This window comes from Mercenaria mercenaria, chromosome 7 (genome assembly GCF_021730395.1).
Source record: "Mercenaria mercenaria strain notata chromosome 7, MADL_Memer_1, whole genome shotgun sequence".
NCBI classification, from domain to species: Eukaryota; Metazoa; Mollusca; class Bivalvia; order Venerida; family Veneridae; genus Mercenaria; species Mercenaria mercenaria.
This window is the reverse complement of record NC_069367.1, coordinates 910772-931319: the sequence shown is the minus strand read 5'-3', so window position 1 is coordinate 931319 and position 20548 is coordinate 910772. Positions and strand designations below refer to the sequence as shown.

At 33.9% G+C, this 20548-nt stretch overlaps 1 protein-coding gene and 1 long non-coding RNA gene across 2 annotated transcripts in view; both read right to left on the bottom strand.

Moving 5' to 3' along the window:
- LOC128546048 (LIM and senescent cell antigen-like-containing domain protein 1) overlaps nucleotides 1-13756 on the bottom strand; it is a 92173-nt gene extending 78417 nt beyond the window's left edge. The window contains exon 1 of the mRNA XM_053547337.1: nucleotides 13578-13756. Within this exon, the coding sequence (XP_053403312.1) occupies nucleotides 13578-13600 (23 nt within the window). The 5' untranslated portion in view covers nucleotides 13601-13756. The remainder of the gene's footprint in view (nucleotides 1-13577) is intronic.
- On the bottom strand, nucleotides 7387-10661 carry LOC128558375 (uncharacterized). The gene is made up of 3 exons (XR_008371567.1): nucleotides 10572-10661; nucleotides 7664-7757; nucleotides 7387-7460 (listed from the first exon to the last, which is right to left on the bottom strand). It is a non-coding gene; the product is annotated as an uncharacterized LOC128558375 (long non-coding RNA).
- Nucleotides 13757-20548: the final 6792 nt, after the last annotated feature.

The following is a 20548-nucleotide window of genomic DNA, read 5'->3' as shown; positions in this document are numbered from 1 at the left end:
CCACTAATGGTAATACTTCAGTTGTACGCATTAAATGATTACTGTACAAAATTCATAACTTGATGGATTTTTATTTTTACAAAAACGGTTTTTATTTTTGGGAGTTTAGTATGCCTGCATCTTAAGCCTGACAACAGAACAACTTATAATCTCTGCCGACGTCGTTGATAAGCTTAAATGTTGTAAAACTTTGCTAGATCCCTTTTCCCGACATCGACCTTAAAGGCTTTTATCTACTTAAGGGGCAGGTCCGGATCTACCCTGGGAACCCAGTTGACAATTTCTAACCATTTTTCTACCTGCAAATTGAAAATATCAGAATCTCGGATGAACGCCAATTAACATTAATTGGCACAATTTAAGTTGGATCTTTAATGTAGGAAAGATTTCTTCTGACAATTATTGTCAACGGCTTCCCAGGCTAGTCCGGATCCAAAAAATGCCTTTATTTGATGCAGCGGGGAAAAACAGTTTAGAAGAATGTGTCACCAGCGAGACACATAGCTCCCAGCGTGAGTGGGAAAGTCAGGGTGTTCTCCCCCAGTAAAAGTTTGAAATATAGTTATGAAAAGGGTGGAAATCTGATAGAATTTTTGGTCTGAATTTTGAGAAAAATAGTTTTAGTATACAGCATCTTCTGTGTATGAACTGTGCTATTTACGATAAAAAGGATGAAAGTGGACGACAAGTAAAGTAATCAATGATGACTGTTTTATTTTGCAGTTAACAAATTCATGCTGTTCACACAAATAAAAGTGTTATGTATATGAGAAAGGAAAATAATGCATAGACAGTTGTGCTACAAAAGGAAGCGAACTCTTCCCCTTATCGGTATAGTTTGACAATATTCCTTCACGGAGGTTGCAAAGCGAACTAGAATAAAGTCGACAATAATGTTTCATTAAATAACTTATAATAACGAACGGGTCAATAATGTTATTAAAAAAAAAATATATAGAAGTTAAAAAACTGAACAAGAAACAAATGCGCATGTCTCATAATGTTTATGATGCTTAACAAGTTTTATTTGAAATGAAGAGAAGGAAAACTACAATGTTGTTGCATCCGTCGTTAAAGAAGGGCCACAAACTCCAGACAAAATAATCGATCATAAAAGTCAGGGCAACTGTACATATTCATTTCATGCTTCTGATGTATACCTAGTTCAATCAGTTGGATGGATTTGTTCGATTTAAGTTCACGAGTTCACGATGTGATGATTAGTTCAGATAAAATTTAGGGCAACAACTCCAGAAAAAAAAACACAAGAATTTGTAATAGAGTTGCAACGCCCCCTCCCTAAGGACATTTTCATCATACATACTGTATTCCAATACAGCATCTTGGCATGAACAAAATAAAACAAGAGTGCCAGGATATATGCTCATCAGAAAGATGATATAATAGCACATTTTCTGTACAAAACTAAGTTTGGTAGACAGAAAGCCAAAACAGTGACATATCCAATTCTAACAACCAGCGTACAAAGTTTCAAGAATAATCGTTTTATATAGTAGCAACAAAGGGGAAGTAAGTTTTTATTTTTTAAGTCTACAAAAAACTCCTTACCAGAAGACGTACCTTAAAATACACCTAAAATTTGAAGTAACACAGAACAAGAGCTGCCGTAAAGACAGCGCGCTCCACTATTCGGGGATTTGACAGTAAAATAAATATATGTCTGAAAAAGACACCTCTATTTTAAAAGGAAGATACCCCAAGGGCATAATTCCATCAAAAAAACACAAATCTGAGTTATTAGGATTGTTACAACACATGCAGTTTGATGATGATAAAGATTTTTTGAGTTTCAAGTCATTATTTTTATATAGCACCAAATTTATGTCCAGAAAACAAAGTTTGTAAAAAATTTAAGTATAAAAGGGGCATAATTTGGTCAAAATACAAATCAAGAGTTATGGGGGTTGTTACCACACATGCAGATGATGATGATAAAGATACATTTAAAGTTTCAAGTCTTTATCTTATATTGCATTAAAGTAGTATTCAGAGAGCGAAGATTGCAAAAAAGTTTAAGTACAAAAGGGGCATAATTCTATCAAAACACAATTAGAGTTATGGGGTATGTAGCTGCACATGCAGATGATCATAAACAAATACTTTTAATTTCAAGTCATTATCTTTTAAAATACCAAAGATATGTCTTAAAACAAAACTTTTTTTGGGAAAAATAAATGAAATTAATTCTATGTATAACTCCTTGGTGACCTTGACCTTGGGTATAAAGGGCCGAGCCCTTACACATACTTTGTTTGTATGTGGACAAAATTGAACTTACAGTATGATATAAGCAAAAGTAACAAGATATGACAGAAAAACAAAGGCTGCCGAAAAACTTTAACCATAAAAATACCTAAGTGTAAGACCTTGGTGACCTTGACCTTTGGTACAATGGGCCCTGCACATACTTTGTTTGTATACTGGACAATGTTTATGTAAAGTTACAGTAAGATATAAGCAACAGTAAGAAAGATATGACAGAAAAACAAAGGTTGCCGAAAAACTTTAACCTTAAAAATAACCTAAGTATAACACCTTGGTGACCTTGACCTTGGGTATAATAGGCTCGCCCCTATAAAAAACTTTGTTTTTATACTGGACATGTTAATGTGAAGTTACAGTAAGATATAAGCAACAGTAACAAAGATATGACAGAAAAACAAAGGTTGCCGAAAGACTTTAACCTTAAAAATAACCTAAGTATAACACTTTGGTGACCTTGACCTTAGGTATAATGGGCTCAGACCCTATACATATATTGTTTGTATACTGGACAATGTTTATGTGAACTTACAGTAAGAATATAAGCAATAGTAACAAAGATATGACAGAAAAACAAAGGTTGCCGAAAAACTTTAACCTTAAAAATAACCAAAGTATAACACCTTGGTGACCTTGACCTTTGGTATAATAGGCTCAGCCCCTATACAAACTTTGTTTTTATACTGGACAATGTTAATGTGAAGTTACAGTAAGATATAAACAATATTAACAAAGATATGACAGAAAAACAAAGGTTGCCGAAAGACTTTAACCTTAAAAATACCTAAGTTTTAACACCTTTTGGGGACCTGACCTTGGGTATAATGGGCTCAGACCCTATACATATATTGTTTGTATACTGGACAATGTTTATGTGAAGTTACAGTAAGATACAAGCAATAGTAACAAAGATATGACAGAAAAAAAAAGGTTGCCGAAAAACTTTAACCAAGGAGGGTAACGCCGACGCCGGGGGCGGAGTAGTAGACCCCCCTATTCTCCGAATTGTGGAGCTAAAAATGGTCTTGATTTCTCCCTACGGTCAATTATAAAAAGTTGTCTATATATTTTTTATTTGTGACAAAAAAGAGAAGTTAATCTGAAAAAAATTCAAGTCTACACAAAAGTACTTATCAGGCAGCCTTACGTCAAAATACATCAAAAATTGGATGTAACATGCGTGTTGTACTACAGAAAAGTAGTCCCAATTTTCTCCTAGGGCTAATATTAACCCTTACCCTGCTGAATTTCTATAATGAACTTGTCCATTTTTTCAATTTGGACAGTACCATTAACTGTTAAACGGGAATGCTTACCAAAAATATACTGATTGAATGGCGAACAGTGCTGATCATCATCAGGGCTGCATGGTTTTGCAGGCTGATCTGTCTACACTGGTCGCAAAGACAGAATAAATCATGTTCAGCATGATAAGGGTTAATAGAATAGAAGTTTACAGTAATAGCTATTTTTAGTAACAGCAAAGGATTAGGGGCCTGGTTCTTAAATCATCACACACCATCTCATGTTGATGAACATTTTTGCCATTGTACATCAAAAAACCCTCCATGGGATGAACAAGAAATGCTACCGACAAAGTCATTTTTATATCTGACCTTTGGCCTCCAAGTGTGACTTTGAGCTTGGGGTCTTGGTTTTGAGCATGACACCTGGTATCATTCTAGTGAACATTTATGCCAAGTTATCTAAATGTCCCTTCATGGATCGCAGAGCTATTGACCAGGGCACCAAAAGACTCTATTAACCCTTTTACCTCTAAGTGTGACCTTGACCTTGGAGCAAGGGTTTGGGTCTTGTGCATAACACGTTGTCTCTTTATGGTGAACATTTATGCCGAGTATTCCCAAAAACCCTTTATGTATGGCAGTTATTGACCAGACAGAAACAGACCCATTTAACCTTTGACATCTAAGTGTAACCTTGACTTGGGGCTAGTGGTCTGGGTCTAGCAAACTTACATTGAAACATCCAGAAACATTTTCTATAAAAAAAAGTATGAAAGTCTTACACTTTTTCTACAAGACTATTTTATAAGTTACAACTTTTATGTAGAACTATGCTCAGAGAAGTTGAAGATTAATCAAAGTCCACACTTTAAACTTCCATATTCATAATTCATTAACAGTTTGAGGATAAAAAAATATTTGGGAAATTTAATAAAAAAAGCAAGTTCTTCATTCATGACAATTATTTCTTTTTCCAATTCTTGATATTTCTTCTCTGATTCCCCCAATGTGTTTGGAAATAAGATTAAACCTTTTGTATTTTCCCTGTAGCCCTGTTGCAATTTTATTCAGAATTATGCTCACAAAATTGGAAAAGAAATGTTGCACTGGACACTATTTTCCCGAAGAGTACACCATTCTTAAATTTCTTATGCAATCAGCAATTGTTTTGATTTTTAATGTATTTTTCAAAAATTATTTTAGGCAGTTCTTCATTCATGATGCATACTTTCTTCCTCTCTAATACTTGATATTTTCTATTTCTCCGATTCTGGAAATATGGTAGTACATTCTGCAGATGTATGATCCATCAAAAAGTTCAGTTTTTGTTGCCAGTGCTTTAAACAATTGTGGGGCCCTTCAGATGACCATCTGAAATGGAACAATTGAGCCAATTTTACACTAGTAAAACTTAACATGTTTTATATGTTCATAAAACACACAATTTTAGAATGTAAAATCTTACAATTATAATATTATCGTCTGACAGACATTATCAAGAAAATGTCATTAAAAAGTGGAAAAACAGTACCTTTTCACAAGTAATAAAGACTAAGAATATAGCTATGACTTCTTACAGATGATATATATTTGTCTGTATGTCTTTTATATTTCCATTTTCAACAAACACTATATATAGGCACATGAACACTTCATGTCCATAATGTATACTAAATTTCTTATGAATTGTTTGAAACTGTGAGTAGGCATACACAATGTACAAGTGTATTTGTGATATGTTAAAGGACATCACTCAATAAAAAGTAACCTGAAATGAAGTCTTGCAATATGTGCATGCCTACTTCATGTTGATAATTTCATATCAACTTACTTTTGCATGCAGACAGTATGGAACTGTAGGAGGAGATGTTTAAAAATTCTTATAAATATAAAACAAGAGGGGCCAAGATGGCCCTAGGTCGCTCACCTAAGAAACACACCATAACAGTGTAAAACATGTCTGACCTAGTGATTTCATGGAAACAAAAATTAATATTCTGACCAATTTTCATTAAGATTGGACCAAAAAATTGGTCTCTTGCGATAAACAAGCATTTTCTTTAGATTGACCTGTTTTTGACCCTAGATGACCAAATGTTCAAAAATCGACCTAGATTTTATCAAGGCAATCATTCTGACCAAAATTCATGAAGATCAATTGAAAAATACAGCCTCTATCACATACACAAGTTTTTTCTTTGATTTGACCAAGTGACCTAGTTTTTGACCTCAGATGACCCATATTCAAATTCGAGCTAGATTTCATTAAGGCAATCATCCTGACCAAATTTCATAAAAATCAATTGAAAAAAACAGTCTCTATCGCATACACAAGATTTTTCTTTAATTTGATCTAGTGACCTAGTTTTTGACCTCAGATAACCCATATTCAAACTCGACCTAGATTTCATCAAGGCAATCACTCTGACCAAATTTCATGAAGATCAATTGAAAACTACATCCTCTATTGCATACACAATGTTTTTCTTCGATTTGACCTAGTGACCTAGTTTTTGATCCCAGATGACCCATTTTCGAACTCGGCCTAGATTTTATCAAGGATATCATTCTGACCAAAATTCATGAAGATCAATTGAAAAATACCGCCTCTATCGCATACACAAGGTTTTTCTTTGATTTGACCTAGTGACCTAGTTTTTGAACCGAGATGACCCATTTTTTTCGAACTCGGCCTAGATTTCATCAAGGTTATCATTCTGACCAAATTCATGAAGATCAATTGAAAAATACCGCCTCTATCGCATACACAAGGTTTTTCTTTGATTTGACCTAGTGACCTAGTTTTTGAACCGAGATGACCCATTTTCGAACTCGGCCTAGATTTCATCAAGATTATCATTCTGACCAATATTCATGAAGATCAATTGAAAAATACAGCCTCTATCGCATACACAAGGTTTTTCTTTGATTTGACCTAGTGACCTAGTTTCTGACCCGGGATGACCCATTTTCGAACTCGGCCTAGATTTCATCAAGGTTATCATTCTGACCAATATTCATGAAGATCAATTGAAAAATACAGCCTCTATCGCATACACAAGGTTTTTCTTTGATTTGACCTAGTGACCTAGTTTTTGACCCGAGATGACCCATTTTCGAACTCGGCCTAGATTTCATCAAGGTTATCATTCTGACCAAAATTCATGAAGATTAATTGAAAAATACAGCCTCTATCGCATACACAAGCTAAATGTTGACAGACGACAGACGACAGACGACAGACGACAGACAGACAGACGACGGACGCCGGACATTGAGTGATCAGAAAAACTCACCTGAGCATTGCTCAGGTGAGCTAAAAAGGGGCATAACACTCCAAATTTAGATTTTTGGCTAAAATAGATAAAGGCCTTAATTTACATTTAAGGTAAAAGTGTATTACAAATTTCAAGGGCAGGATTGAAAGTGGGGGAGGAGCTGAGTACATAAAGAACAAAAGAAAAGAAACTGTAACTCTTTCATTTAATTCAAGATTCTAAAAGGACCATAACTTTAGAAAACTGTCATCAGATGTAAAATCCACTATTATAATAGTATGTGTATAATTCTGCTGCTTGGCCATGAAGTATACCATGATCCATTTGAATATGATGGAATCTGCAAAAAGAGTTTTAATGCAAAAGGTATGAAGGAAGCTATGATATGACCATTTGAAAAAGAAAATGACATAATAACTGAAGAAACAAATAATCAAATTTGATAGTCCTGACATTGTCACAATATGTGCCTGTCCACTTCATGCTGATGTACCAAGTTTCATTTGAACTGATAAATAGTAATTACATAAAAAATTACATAAATGCAGCTCTAAACTATCCTGTACCTTTTGATGTCTTACTGTTCATAGTCTAGCCAAAGCTCTAGAACTGGCTGCATTGAGGCATTTTGTTCACCATATCATACTGTAACCTTTAAAAAAAGCCCAACATGTACATTTATATATACATAAATTTTTCTTTCACAATTAACTGTGATTTCTCTATAAATTTCTGACACTTCACATTAAAAACAATCTAAAAGTACAATGTAGATAATTCTAAAATCAGTTATTATAGTTTGTAAAATAAATGCTGAATGCCATATCTATTTTCAAAACACTTTTAAACACCTACCTGTATAAAATGGTGTGTAAATTGGAGTCTTCTTCTTGGCAATTTTAGCATTCATTGTCCCATATTATTTCTTTGAATAAATTTATATCTTCATCTGAAATAAGTATAGTATAGTATAAAAAAACTATCAAAATAATGAAGCAAAAGTGTGACATAGGGGTTGGAAATTCAAACCTATTTCTTTTGGTGGTCACCTATTTTTTATGACAGCAAATAATTAAAATTTCAAGGAAATATATGACTTTGGGGAAGTGTTGAGAAATACCAATCAGATAATATTTTGAACATCCTTCAGTTCATAAGTTCATAGAATTTCCAGTAAGATAGGTGATAAATATTGCAGTGTTTTATGACAAGGAAATATGTATAACAGTAAATGTTTTTCAACATATATGAATATGTGTTTGTGTATAGTTTGAAACTTATTTAATAACTGTTTGTGGACTTTGGTTTTTAAAATCACCCTTTCTGCACAAATCTGACATAAAATAAAATTTTACCTAGAAAAGTTGTTGCTGAATGAAAAATAATTAACATATTGTTATAAAACTTTTTTTTCTCTCACATTTTGCAGGTTTATAAACCACATTCCAAATTTCAAAAATGTCTGGTGATTTTTAAGAGATGCACAGGGGACACATACTAAAAATCAGTGTAATATTCATTAAGTATTAGTTTTTCTGTTCAAAACAAGATTAATGGTGATCATCTTAAGACAAAAGTCTATTGAACAATTACTTTATTCCACAAAATAACTACAAAACTGAAAATTCAGCAACATGTAATGCTTTAAATGAAAAATAAGTGACTTTAAACACAATTAACACATTGAAATCATTTAGTTTACATGCACTGCTTATTCAGAGTAGAAAAATGACAAAATATCATGCATGGTAAAATGGAATGGTAAAATTCATACATCTTTATAATGCTACTAATTTTAAGAAGATGCACAGGGGGAAAATGGCAGCAAAATATATATTCATGGAATATGTTCATAGTGAGTAAAATTCTTTCAACTACACAATACTAGCTACTGAATATTTACATATGTAGGTAAACTTTAATTAAAATTAATGTTTCCCCTTTTAAACCTGAAAACTTGAGAAAAATGCAAAAAATAAAATTTAAATTGTCCTGGGATTCTTATATAATGCTTAATTATCAAGTAATGCATGCATTTAACTTACACACTGCTAAGAATATAGAACTGCCACAACATATTACAGCATAAATGCTATGATAACTGATGAATGTCAAAAAAAGGTGCACAGGGGACATCACTTTGGCTTAATATGTGAAGCTGAAAGCTGCTTTTGTAACCATTGTAACTTCCATTTTAGAGTGAAATAAAGTAAAACCCCATTTTATTTAAAGAATACTTACAAGGGACATTTTTGGGTGTGTAGACATATATGAAGATTCTGAGAAAGTTGATTTATAAAACAATAAAATCATAAGGTGTCTTCAAAGCTATAAGGATAAAGATCTTAGAAAAACATTATGACTTAAGAAAAGTAATGGGGTTATGAAATTGTAGTGTTCAACTTTTAAATGTATCACTATTTTTTTTATGAAAGGGTTTCCATCACAAGACATGAACTATTGGTAGGAATAAAATGTAGTTAATGAAAAGAAGTATTTTGTTTTAAATGTGCACAGTTCAGATTTCATTTAAGAAAAGCCAAAGCTGTAACAATTAAGTTCGGTTTGAAAAAGTAAAACACAGCTGAAAACTATCCTTTATGCAAAATGTCACACTTCTGGTGCAGAGGGGACAAAATTAGCTATATAATTTAACATAACTTTAAAAATGCTTGAGCCATTCATCTGAAATTGCACACATTTCTTGAATACATTGATTTGGATATGATTTGCCCCAACACACATTCTAAAACTGAACTGAATTTAAGTAAGGTGAAAAAGAAGAAAAAGCTTCATTGTTTTGAAAACCACCCATATAAGGAAATCAGCATTATATATGGAATCTTGACAAGTTTGGATTAATGTATCTTAAAACTATTCATGTAGTTTCATTTCTTTATGCTGATTCTGTAGGTCTACAGCACAGCTGATTTATGAAGTTGAACAATTCATGCATGCCATGTAAAATAAATAATTATGATACTATTTATTAAATTACATCTTGCTGTAATATAGGCCTACTGTATGTTATTTCATTCCATTGTATAAATGTATTTATTTGTTGATATTTTGGTGCATGATCATGCTTCATTCAGACCCTTGACCTTGTCAGCTATGCAGAGGTGTCCTTTCTTTGGCTTACTTATAGAATATATATAGAACATTGACATTTACCTAGCTGTACTGTTAGTCGACATCATGTATTCCTGTTGAACAAGAAATGTCAATGTGAACGCACAGCACAGGTTCAAAAAGTTTGCAAATGACATTGTTTCCATGGTGCAGGTATTCATTCATTTGAAACAAACACATAACGGATTAAATGCACAGTAGACCTTGATTCTAATTAATGTTGCTTTAGTTGCTATTGATGGTTTTTGCCGGATGATTCAGCACGTCCGATCACACATATTTTATGGCATTAAAATGCAGTCTATGTTAAAATTATGTCAATTCGAATGCAAAAAGTACATCAACGTTTTTTTCTATGACAATGATCTATTCTGTCTATTCTGATCGATTCACTATCTATGAAACAATGCGTTAATTCTGCATCGACTCTCTTTCAAGATCTGAGAATGATTTGTTGTGGATCTAATGATAATCTATGGTGGCAGTGATACAAGCATGCATATGCTATGTTCTCCGCCCAAAAATAGGCAAATCATTCTCAGATCTTGAAATAGAGTCGACTGATAATCAACCTTACTTTGAACTCGTTGCAATAATAAATTTATATAAATCTATATAACTTTGCACTTACCATTGTTCCTAGTCCCCGAACAACTCAACCTGTCAAAATATGTAAACACGAGGGAGGCCTTTTGACAGGCCAGTCCTGTAAACTTCCGAAACTTCCGAAGGAAATAGTCCAAATTTATTCCAGTTACTTCCAAATGCGATATTATCGTGAATTATAATTATATGCATAATGTATCGCATATAGATTTAAGCATAAATTTAATGTTCGTGAATCCTGTGCTTTAGCTGTTTTCACGTTAAGCGCCGAAAATCATGAAATCCATAAGGCCATGTGCTCAGCCTGATCACATTTCTACGCACTAACACATTTTTGTGTGAAAAAATATGCTGAAATTTACATTTTATTCTGTCAATAACTTTGTGACTGCAACCGTTTCTAAAAATAAAATTGACACGTCTGACTTTTATGTGTATTGCCCTTGTAATGATATTATTGATTTTTGTCATAGATACGCATGTTTATCTCAAATTAGTTGTGAAATGATGATGTCTGCATGAAAAAAAGAGAAAATAAAAATTGTCTGAAATTATCGACTATAAAAGGCACTTTCATCAAATTTATTTAAAAATTGATTGCTCGCAGGAAGTAGATATATTATCTAGGTACGTTTTGGTCACAATTTTAGGCAGAATAATGCTTGAATGTAGCAGCTGTCGATTTTGAAAAAATATGACCGCCTAAAAATATTTTTTTCTGTCTTCTGTCCGGATTTTCGGGTACAAGTTGGCATTTGTTTTTCAAGATATATACTTCGAAGGAGAGCTAAATCATTTTCAATAGGCATTTCATTCATCAAATTATGTAATTCTTCAGTAAAAATTCGCAAAATGGTTGTAAAGACAAGCACTAAAATGTCGATATTTTGGCTATAGAATGTACCTTAACTAGGCAACGCCGACGCCGATCAAGTGATGACAATAACTCATCTTTTTGTTTCCAAAAAATCAGATGAGCTAAAAAATAAATGACACATTTCAAATCTTTTACCATACAGAAGTCCTTATTTAATACTTCTGTTTTCTTACACTCACTACAGTGCACATTCGTTCTGACACATGCTTGAACTTTCCATTCAAGTATGTTTGTAAGATATCTTAAGGTTGAACAATGGCAAGTGAAAACAGAACACTAAGAAATTAATCATTTTATACCTGACAAATCCAAACTTGTACATTCATCTACTTGTACAAGAAGTGTTAAATATTGTGGAAAGAATTGGGACCCTTGGAAGGGTTCTTACTAGCAATTTAAGATTGCAGTCCTGGGACTCCCAAAGCTGAAAAAGTTGCAGTCCTAACTGGACTGACAGACAGACATTTATATATTATAAGCGTTTCATCAAAACTTTGGACCCTATTGTACATACATTTTATCAAGTGTGGACAGACGACAGACATTTAGTGATCATAATACTTCACATAACAATGCTCAGGTTAGCCGGATTTGAAACAAACTCTTTGCAATTTTTCAGAGAAATAATCACGATAAGAGCACATCGACAGCATCTTCTTAAAATTACACCAAGATTCATAATAATGACTTCATCACTTTTATAATAAAAATGTTCTTTAATCCTGTCAAGTAATTAGTACGTGAGAAAACAATCGAAGTTAATTCAACAATACTTCAAGAAAACTAACTTTATAAACTGCCAGTGGGGACAATAACATAACTGCGTAGATCATACACATGCCGTCCTGTCTCACGGTGAAGTGTAACAAGTTGCAACACTGAATGGCTATACGCGGCAACTGATGGTGATTCCCCCCTCAACTAAATTAAACATTGAAATTAATCTAGTGTCAAACCTTGTGTATTTGTAGCTGTTTCTAAATGATCAATTCTGGAGTTAAAGCTTGCAACCCACTGCAGAAACTTGCATCCAATGACACCAAGACTCTGACATTAAGCACAGGTAACGATGTATCGCAATTCACTGTATCGCTTAGTCAAAACAATTCAACGTTCAGATTGTTTTATATTTGTGACAGGCAATCTAAACGTCAAAACTTTGAAGGACCAAAATAATGGAGGATAAATCACAGTGCACAAACATGTAAAGTTATTGGTTTTATCGCTTGCGCATATCGGCGTGTATACACGGTACACGTTAATCGTGTACAGTACATACATTTAAGTTTAAATCATCAGAAAATTCGTAATTTTGGATATTATTGGAAATTTTTTTACATCAATCAATGAGGAATGGAATCCCCTTTCAAGTTTTATTTTAATTTATGGCCAATTTGTGAAAAAAATCGGCATTTAAACCTATAGCATGTAAAACGTCGGCAGCAATGGAAATTTTACCAGAAATTGCTTCTACTATGTTGGTCATTCGAGTGTTTGACACTAGTGGGGATATTGCCCATATGAAAAAATATCTCAATATTTCCTAAGATTGCATCAAATTAGTTGGACTACGTGATACCTTAGTCTGGTGATACATATATATCGTATCATAGACCTGTTTCACAATACAATGTAAAGTAAATACACGAATGAAAACTTTCATAAAATCAGTGTTTAAGATAGTAATTAAACAATCGATCATTTATAACAGTTTCTTTAACTTTAAAACAAAATTTCAAGTACTTTCCACGTGTAGGAACTTTGTTTTTTCTATTTCATTTTGTCACATGAATGCTCATGCAATGTGTATCGCGACATACTGCATCGTTGCATCTGTGTCAAAAATTTATTATATGTATTGTATAGTGAGACTAGCGTATCGTTACACCTCTAAGCACTCGTATACCGGAACCAATTATGCGTATTCATCATCATCATCAATATTCCATCATCATCAATATTGATGTCGTTAATCATATATGCAGTATCGAATATGACTATAGGTAGTACACTGAGCGTACAATACACTGACTAGAGGTTAGGGTTAGGTTTAACATAGGTATATGATACTGTACTACCACCAATAACATCAGTACTGCATCTAGAGCTAACCTATTGATGTTGCATAAATTCTCAAAGAAAAGTTAAACGAACCTGCCAAGGGATGTTAGCACCATACGGATTGGATAAACTAGAAGTTGTGTCGACCAGGGGTTGTTTTAGCGATTATATTTGAAAGCTACGGCTCTACGTCGGAAGGAATCGAGATATTCGTGTCTGACAGTGATTAATGTCGAAAAACTCCAGACACCGGAAATAGGGAAGCATTTCCTGTTTCCATATTTGGAAATGGAAAGTCCAAATAAAAAGTTTACATCGCGACGCCAGCATGGTTACCTCCCCCATGCAGTTACTTTTTTAATTGCAATCTCTCCGTATCTACAGGAGCTATCTCGGTAGTATTCACTCATTTCGTGCCAGGCACTCCTGTACCAGATAACAGCAATACTTTGCCTTTTTTTAAAAAAAGAAACTTTTTATCCAGCAAATAGAATTTCCAATTTCGGGACCTGTCGGGCATATCAAATTTGATACACAAAGTTCCAAAATAGGCATCGCTAAAACTACAAATCAACAGAAAAATATAGAAGTAATAATAAACAATAATAAACAAACAATCAAACAAACATATATGATGATATTCCGGTAAATACAACTACGTAATCAGAAATAGAGGTAATCATGTAATACTGGCAGAAAAATAAAATCTCATGACTAGCTTAATTCGCTCTAAGCAGTTTAATGTCTATTCTCTGGAAACAGACATGCGAATTTAGATCCGGATATGACTTTCCGTGAAATCAATAGATCATTTAAAATAGTCAGAGATATGAGAAAGCAAGACGTAAAGTTTTTATAGATTAGCTCCTAGATAGACTATGATATATATATATATATATTGCATTTTTATGATCAAAAGTAGTGTTTTACCACCGACCGTTCCAAGGTAGTACGCTTACTGTGTTCCTTTTCATACATATGTTTTGTGTCTGTTTGTTAATATTTTGCTGTCATTGCATTCGTTTGTGTTACCACATGTGCTCAGCTACTGTGTATGTGTATACAGTTCCACACACCCCAATTTATATGTGGACTGTTCAGTTGGCGACCGCATTCTTTGAATGTGGCTTTTCATGTTTGAAATTGTTCTTGTTTCTCATTTTGAAAAGCATGGTTGACCCACTAAACAAATTCACAAATTTGATCAGCTGGGAGTCGATCCTTAGCTTATTCTTTAACACACCCTTTATGTCCTATATGGCGTTACCAAGGATTTTGTTATTTGCGTCCTTCTCTTTAAACATTCACGACCTCCATGTTTTAATCATAAAAAAAGAAAGAAAGGTTTTGCAAAATGGTATCACAGTGTGCGTACAGTTCTCAGTATATCTTCATCAGACTATAAACCCTATAAATTTATGTAAGACTTTTCCATATTCAAATTTAAAGCAATTTAACATTAAGGGACATAAAACTATCTCCGTTTCATTCGGAAGACTGTCACGACAACACTAATAAGGCCATTTATATCATGTTTTAGACAATACTTTGTCTGGTAGCACTTGTGCAAATGATATTATTAAGGAAGTTGATTCAAGACTTAAGTTCTTACACAGGCAAAATAATGTCTTAGACTTTAACATGAGATAGACTCTGTGTAATTCTCTTATACAATGCTTGTTTGACTATGCCTGGTCTGCATGGTATAATGGTTTGTGTAAAATCCTTAAAACTAAGCTTCATGTTACGCAGAATAAAGCCATCAGATTTATGCTGAATGTGCCTGCTAGGACTTCGCTCAAAAATTTAGATTTTCAGAAGCTTGGTATTCTAAGAATTGAAGATCGGGTCAAACAATTGAGCCTTAATCGTGTGCATAAGATACACTCACTTTTCGTTTTATAACATCTTCACAACATCTTCTACCCGGGCTCGGGTACCAACCAGTCCGTCGGGATTCTGCAGATGTTATAACACGAAAAAACATGCTTTATCCCTACACTTTAACCATTTCAGTCTAATATAACAGGATTTTTTACCGAAATTATGGTAAAGTTTCCTGTTTAGTTTATTAGCCTTGAATTTCAATTATGCTGCCGTCTTGACTTTGCCCTTCACCTATTTGTTCTCTGTTGTCTGTTTGTCTGTTTGTATTTGTAAATGTATATGTTTTTAGACCCAGTCATGGACCCTATTGGAAATAAGTCGTTTTTGACTTTCATGGGCTTTCCAAGCAAAATGTCTAGTCACTACTTACAGTCTACAAAATTAGTTTCAATCTAAAATAAGGAATTAACTAAAATTAGACTGGTATGGTAAAAAGTACATTTTATAGTCTTAAGTTCTTGGTGATATTTATTTATTTTAGACTAGGGGTTCTGTGATATGTGCTATGTATGTTTGTTTGTATCTGTATCTGTAATGTTGTATGATGGATTTTTGCTAAATCTATCTATCTATCTATCTATCTACATATCTATCTATCAGGCAACAGAATAATAAAGATATAAAAAAGAATCCCTGGAAGTATGGAACACGACATAGCAAAATAAAAACTGACTTAGTTTGATTGTGACAGCGTTCCTTACTCCCTTACCCTCACTTCCCCAAACACTGGCTGAGGATTTTTTCTTGTTGTGTTCCCGTCTGCGTTCTTTAGAACCATATATATATTTTGTGGTTTTTCATATTACCGCCATTTTTACTATCATGTATATAAGGGATTCACCTGAAATATATTTGCTCTACCCTGTGAACTTTGTTTGGGAGTTGGAGTGGGATATGGAGTTCAACCCTCCAAGTGTCAAGTGATCCACGCCACTAGAAGTAAACATCCTATCCTTACCCAGTATTACCTACATGGAGTCCAACTTGAATCGGTCAGCTCAGCTAAATACCTAGGCGTGGATATCTCAAATGACCTAACACGGGACAATCACATAAACAGGTCTACCAAGAAAGCTAACCAAACCCTAGGGTTTTTACGAAGAAACATTAAGGTCAAATCCCAACCCATTAAGACCATTGCTTACCAGACTCCAGTCCGACCCCAGCTTGAATATGCCTCCGAGGAATGGTCGCCCCACACCCAAACTCGAATTTACCAAATTGAAAGCGTCCAAAGGAGAGCCGCACGTTGGATCAAGACCAACTATGGCCGTACTTCCAGTGTAACAGATATGCTACACTCCCTAAACCTTCGTCGACTGGATTTAAGATGTATAGATTCTAGGTTATCACTCTTCTATAACATTCATCATGATCTGGTTGCTATCCCAGTTGTAGATTACCTGACCCCATTGACTATGTCCGCTATTGCCATTCCCTAAGTTATAGGCTAATTACTGCAACCATTGACTATTACAAGTTGGTTCAAACTTTGTACACAGGCAGGACTGACTTGGCCCGGAGTAAAAGTATTTAGTTTATACATAACTTATTTTAGGTCGATTGTGAAGGAAGTTCTACAACTTATATTAATCACTCTCAACACCTCATTCCTGATGGAATCCATCGCCACGAGGGTATGAGGGAAGAGGCCAGTTTCCCTTTTAATGCTGAGCACCAAGCAATGGAGCTACTGGTACCATTTTTCACGTCTTTGGTATGACGCGGCCGGGGATCGAACCCACGACTTCTCGCACTCGAAGCGGACGCTCTACTACTAGGCTATCGAAGTGTTTCTATGTACAGCTGGACTGGATTTGCCTCTTTAGTAAAAATTCTCTATGTACATTAGTTAAAAAAAAACTGGCAAAACGGTAGCTGGAGTTTAGTTGTTGTGCTGGCTGGCCAAGACCGATTTGAAGCCTTCTAGGTTTGTCTGATCAACAGCGACTTGAGGCAGTGAGTCCCATAGAATGACAGTAGCGGGATAGAAGCTTTGCTGGTAGGTAGATGTGCGAGTTCTGGTTTGGCAAAGACGTTGGTTGTGCCCTTTGGTGAATCTGACAGGAACAAGTGGTTGGTCTGGCGTGATGTCGACTATGTTGTGTAGGATTTTTAAGAACATGGTTGTTCTTGTAATGTTGCCGATGTTGTAGTGTGTCACATTTCAGGTCCTTTAACATGCTAGTTACACTGCTAGTCCGAGCATAGTTTTTGAGCACAAATTTAGCAGCGATCTTCGCTGAACCATTTCAAGCTGATATTGGAACTACGTAAAATAAAAACACTTGACCTATAACATTTTTCTTCTATTTGTAAATAGATACCAGTCGGAAATCTGTAAATTGCAATAGGTCCGATATTTATAAGTTATATTTTATATCTCAATAACATGGCAATTCTATTCTTGACAGTTTGCGGTATTTTTACCATGAATTAATTGCACTAGATTATTTTCCATGACATCTCAGGTCACCCGGTATTCATGATATAATGGACAAGTTTGACAGCATCACGCAAGATGAAGATGATGCCCATGCCTGAAAATAACTTGGAGGAGGTCATCCTCTTACGTGATAAGTTACAGAGTAATTGTCAAGATATGTAAAACTGGTCGGAATTTTTTCACTATATTCACGGAGTCAATCACGCGTTCACCTAAAATGTCATGCACGGACTTCTCATGATTTAACTGCATTGTTTCGGTCGCTTACGCATAACTTTAAATTTAATCTCTGACAAATGCGTAAGTGTGTCGACAATTTGGCTCAGTTGTTAGAGCATTGGACTAGCATCGGAGCGACTCGGGTTCGATTCCCGCTACTGCCACTTGAGATTTTTGTGTAGACATTAGAAATAGGACAGGTCTCTGTGGTTTTTGAGATAGGAACGACAGGAAAGGAACACACGCATCGAGTAAAAGCAGCGGTTTCTTGTGTATTCGTCTATTTTTTCTCGTTATATTCATGATTTTGTGGTGTAGAATCATTGATGGACTGTACAAACAATATCCTGACAATTACTGGCAACAGTTGCAAACTTTAAGGTATTCATACACATTACCAACTTTTAGTAACATCGATCTATCGGAAAATCGATAAATTTGCCTATATAAACAAAGAAGGAAAAAATCACTTAAACTTAAATAGAAAAAGTTCTATTTGGAAATCAAAAATTCGATACCCCACAAATTAAAGTTTAATTTATTCCGGATATTATGAATATTTATTTTAAAAAATATTTTAATATTTGGTTGGTCCTTTTTTACTTTAAATAGACCCACCTCAGTTCATATAGACTCTGTAGGAAACGGGTTAAAAAATTTGACTTTTTCAAATTTAACAGATAAAATGAGATATTTTCCGCAAATAATCAAAAATTCGATACCCCTAAAAATGTAGAAAAATTATTCAATTTTCGTTATGTGTAATTTGTTTTAAATTTGATAATGGTTTGTTTGGTCCTTTTTGCATTTTAGTGTGTACAGTGAACATTTCTTTATAAATCCGGCTTTTTCCGCCGTTATCCGTAAGTACTCGGAAGCTGTTACGGAAAACATTGTCGTCTGCTAGCCTGACTTTGTCGGTTTAAGTTGTTATAGCTCAAAGCCTATGAATTGTAGGCAACTTCACATTGACAAAAAAAAAAAACAAAAAAATAAAAAACTGAGATTGTAATAAGACAAATTAAAACAAATTAATTGTTGAACTCAGAAACTCCGAAACCTAGATCTGCTGTCGTTTGAAATAACGCTATGGAGGATTAAGTGTTCAATTCACATGCATAAAATATACAAATGCTTTTAATTTTCACCGCAAAAAAAAAGATACTTAAAGCAACTAATTCTCATGTGTTTCCGTAAAATATAGTCTGTCAGTAATTGAGTTTTAAAGCATTCTTAAGAAATATAGCGATAATTAATTTCCAGATACCTATAGTACCTATATTATTTTTTGCCGCTGGTGACTTTTTTATTGCCGCGGCGGTTAGGGTCCGATCTCCAACGCGGTCAACTTTTTTTCTTCATATGGGATTTTTTTAATAATTTTGAAACAATAAAAATCATTTTCTATTATTCATAATATGACCAAACTTTAATTTGAAAGATAGCCTTGATGAACTGATAATTCTGCTTCTTTCCGAATCTACTTTGTATATATTATTCTGTATTCTTAAATTAATGCATGTTTTGGTACATTCTTAAATCATTCGTTTAAAAAAATGCGATATCTATTATTTGTTTTAGTCCCAAGATTGCACACAATCACATCAAGCATAAAATAATTTAATTGTAACAAATATCTTAAAGTTACCCTTTGACTTTTATTGTGTATTACAATATTGCCTAGGGGTAAACAGTATCCGTTCAGTGTTGTTTCAAGCCGGGTCATAAAAAATATGTTACCCCACTTACTACAAGTGATAGGTATTTTTATGGTTTTTGCGTTTTAATATATTTATTTCACTTTCTTCTGTCTTTATATAGTCCTTTCCCTTTCTTTCAGGAACTTTGTTTTTACGATTTTTACACTTATTTCATGAATCGTATGACAGTACAAATTTAGAATTCACGTCGTTAATAGAGTTGTTCCGTAAATATTTACTGAGTAAAGATCTTGGCCCAAATTTCACGAAAAAACTTATTTATTCTAAAATTATAATTTAGTAAGTCTGCTATTCTAAAATTGAGATATTGACTAAGTTATTGTTATTTAATGTTGATTTTTTCCTGTAACGATATATTTATAGTTAAAGTATACTATGGTAGTAGTATTTGTCAGCAGTACCTATTCAAGTCACGCAAATATGATATTTCTATTTAGGCACGATATAAGAAGCTTAATCTTTACCATGCTAAATTACAATAATAAACTTGTCAATCTTTCAATTTGGACAGTACTATGAAAAGGGTGCATACCAAAAAGTTACTGGCTGAATGGCAGACAGTGCAGATGATGATCAGTCTGCACATCCGTGTTGGGTTTTTGTTGTTGTTTGTGATAACATCTAGAAAAGAGGGAGAATATTTTTTGATAAAACATGTAGCAGATGTAATCAGGTTGCTAAAATCAAACATTTTCAATGAAATCTACTTTCGATTTGTAAAAATCTCAACTTAAATCTCCGATCAATATAACATGATTAAATGTACATAAATTGTCTTTACACGTTACCTT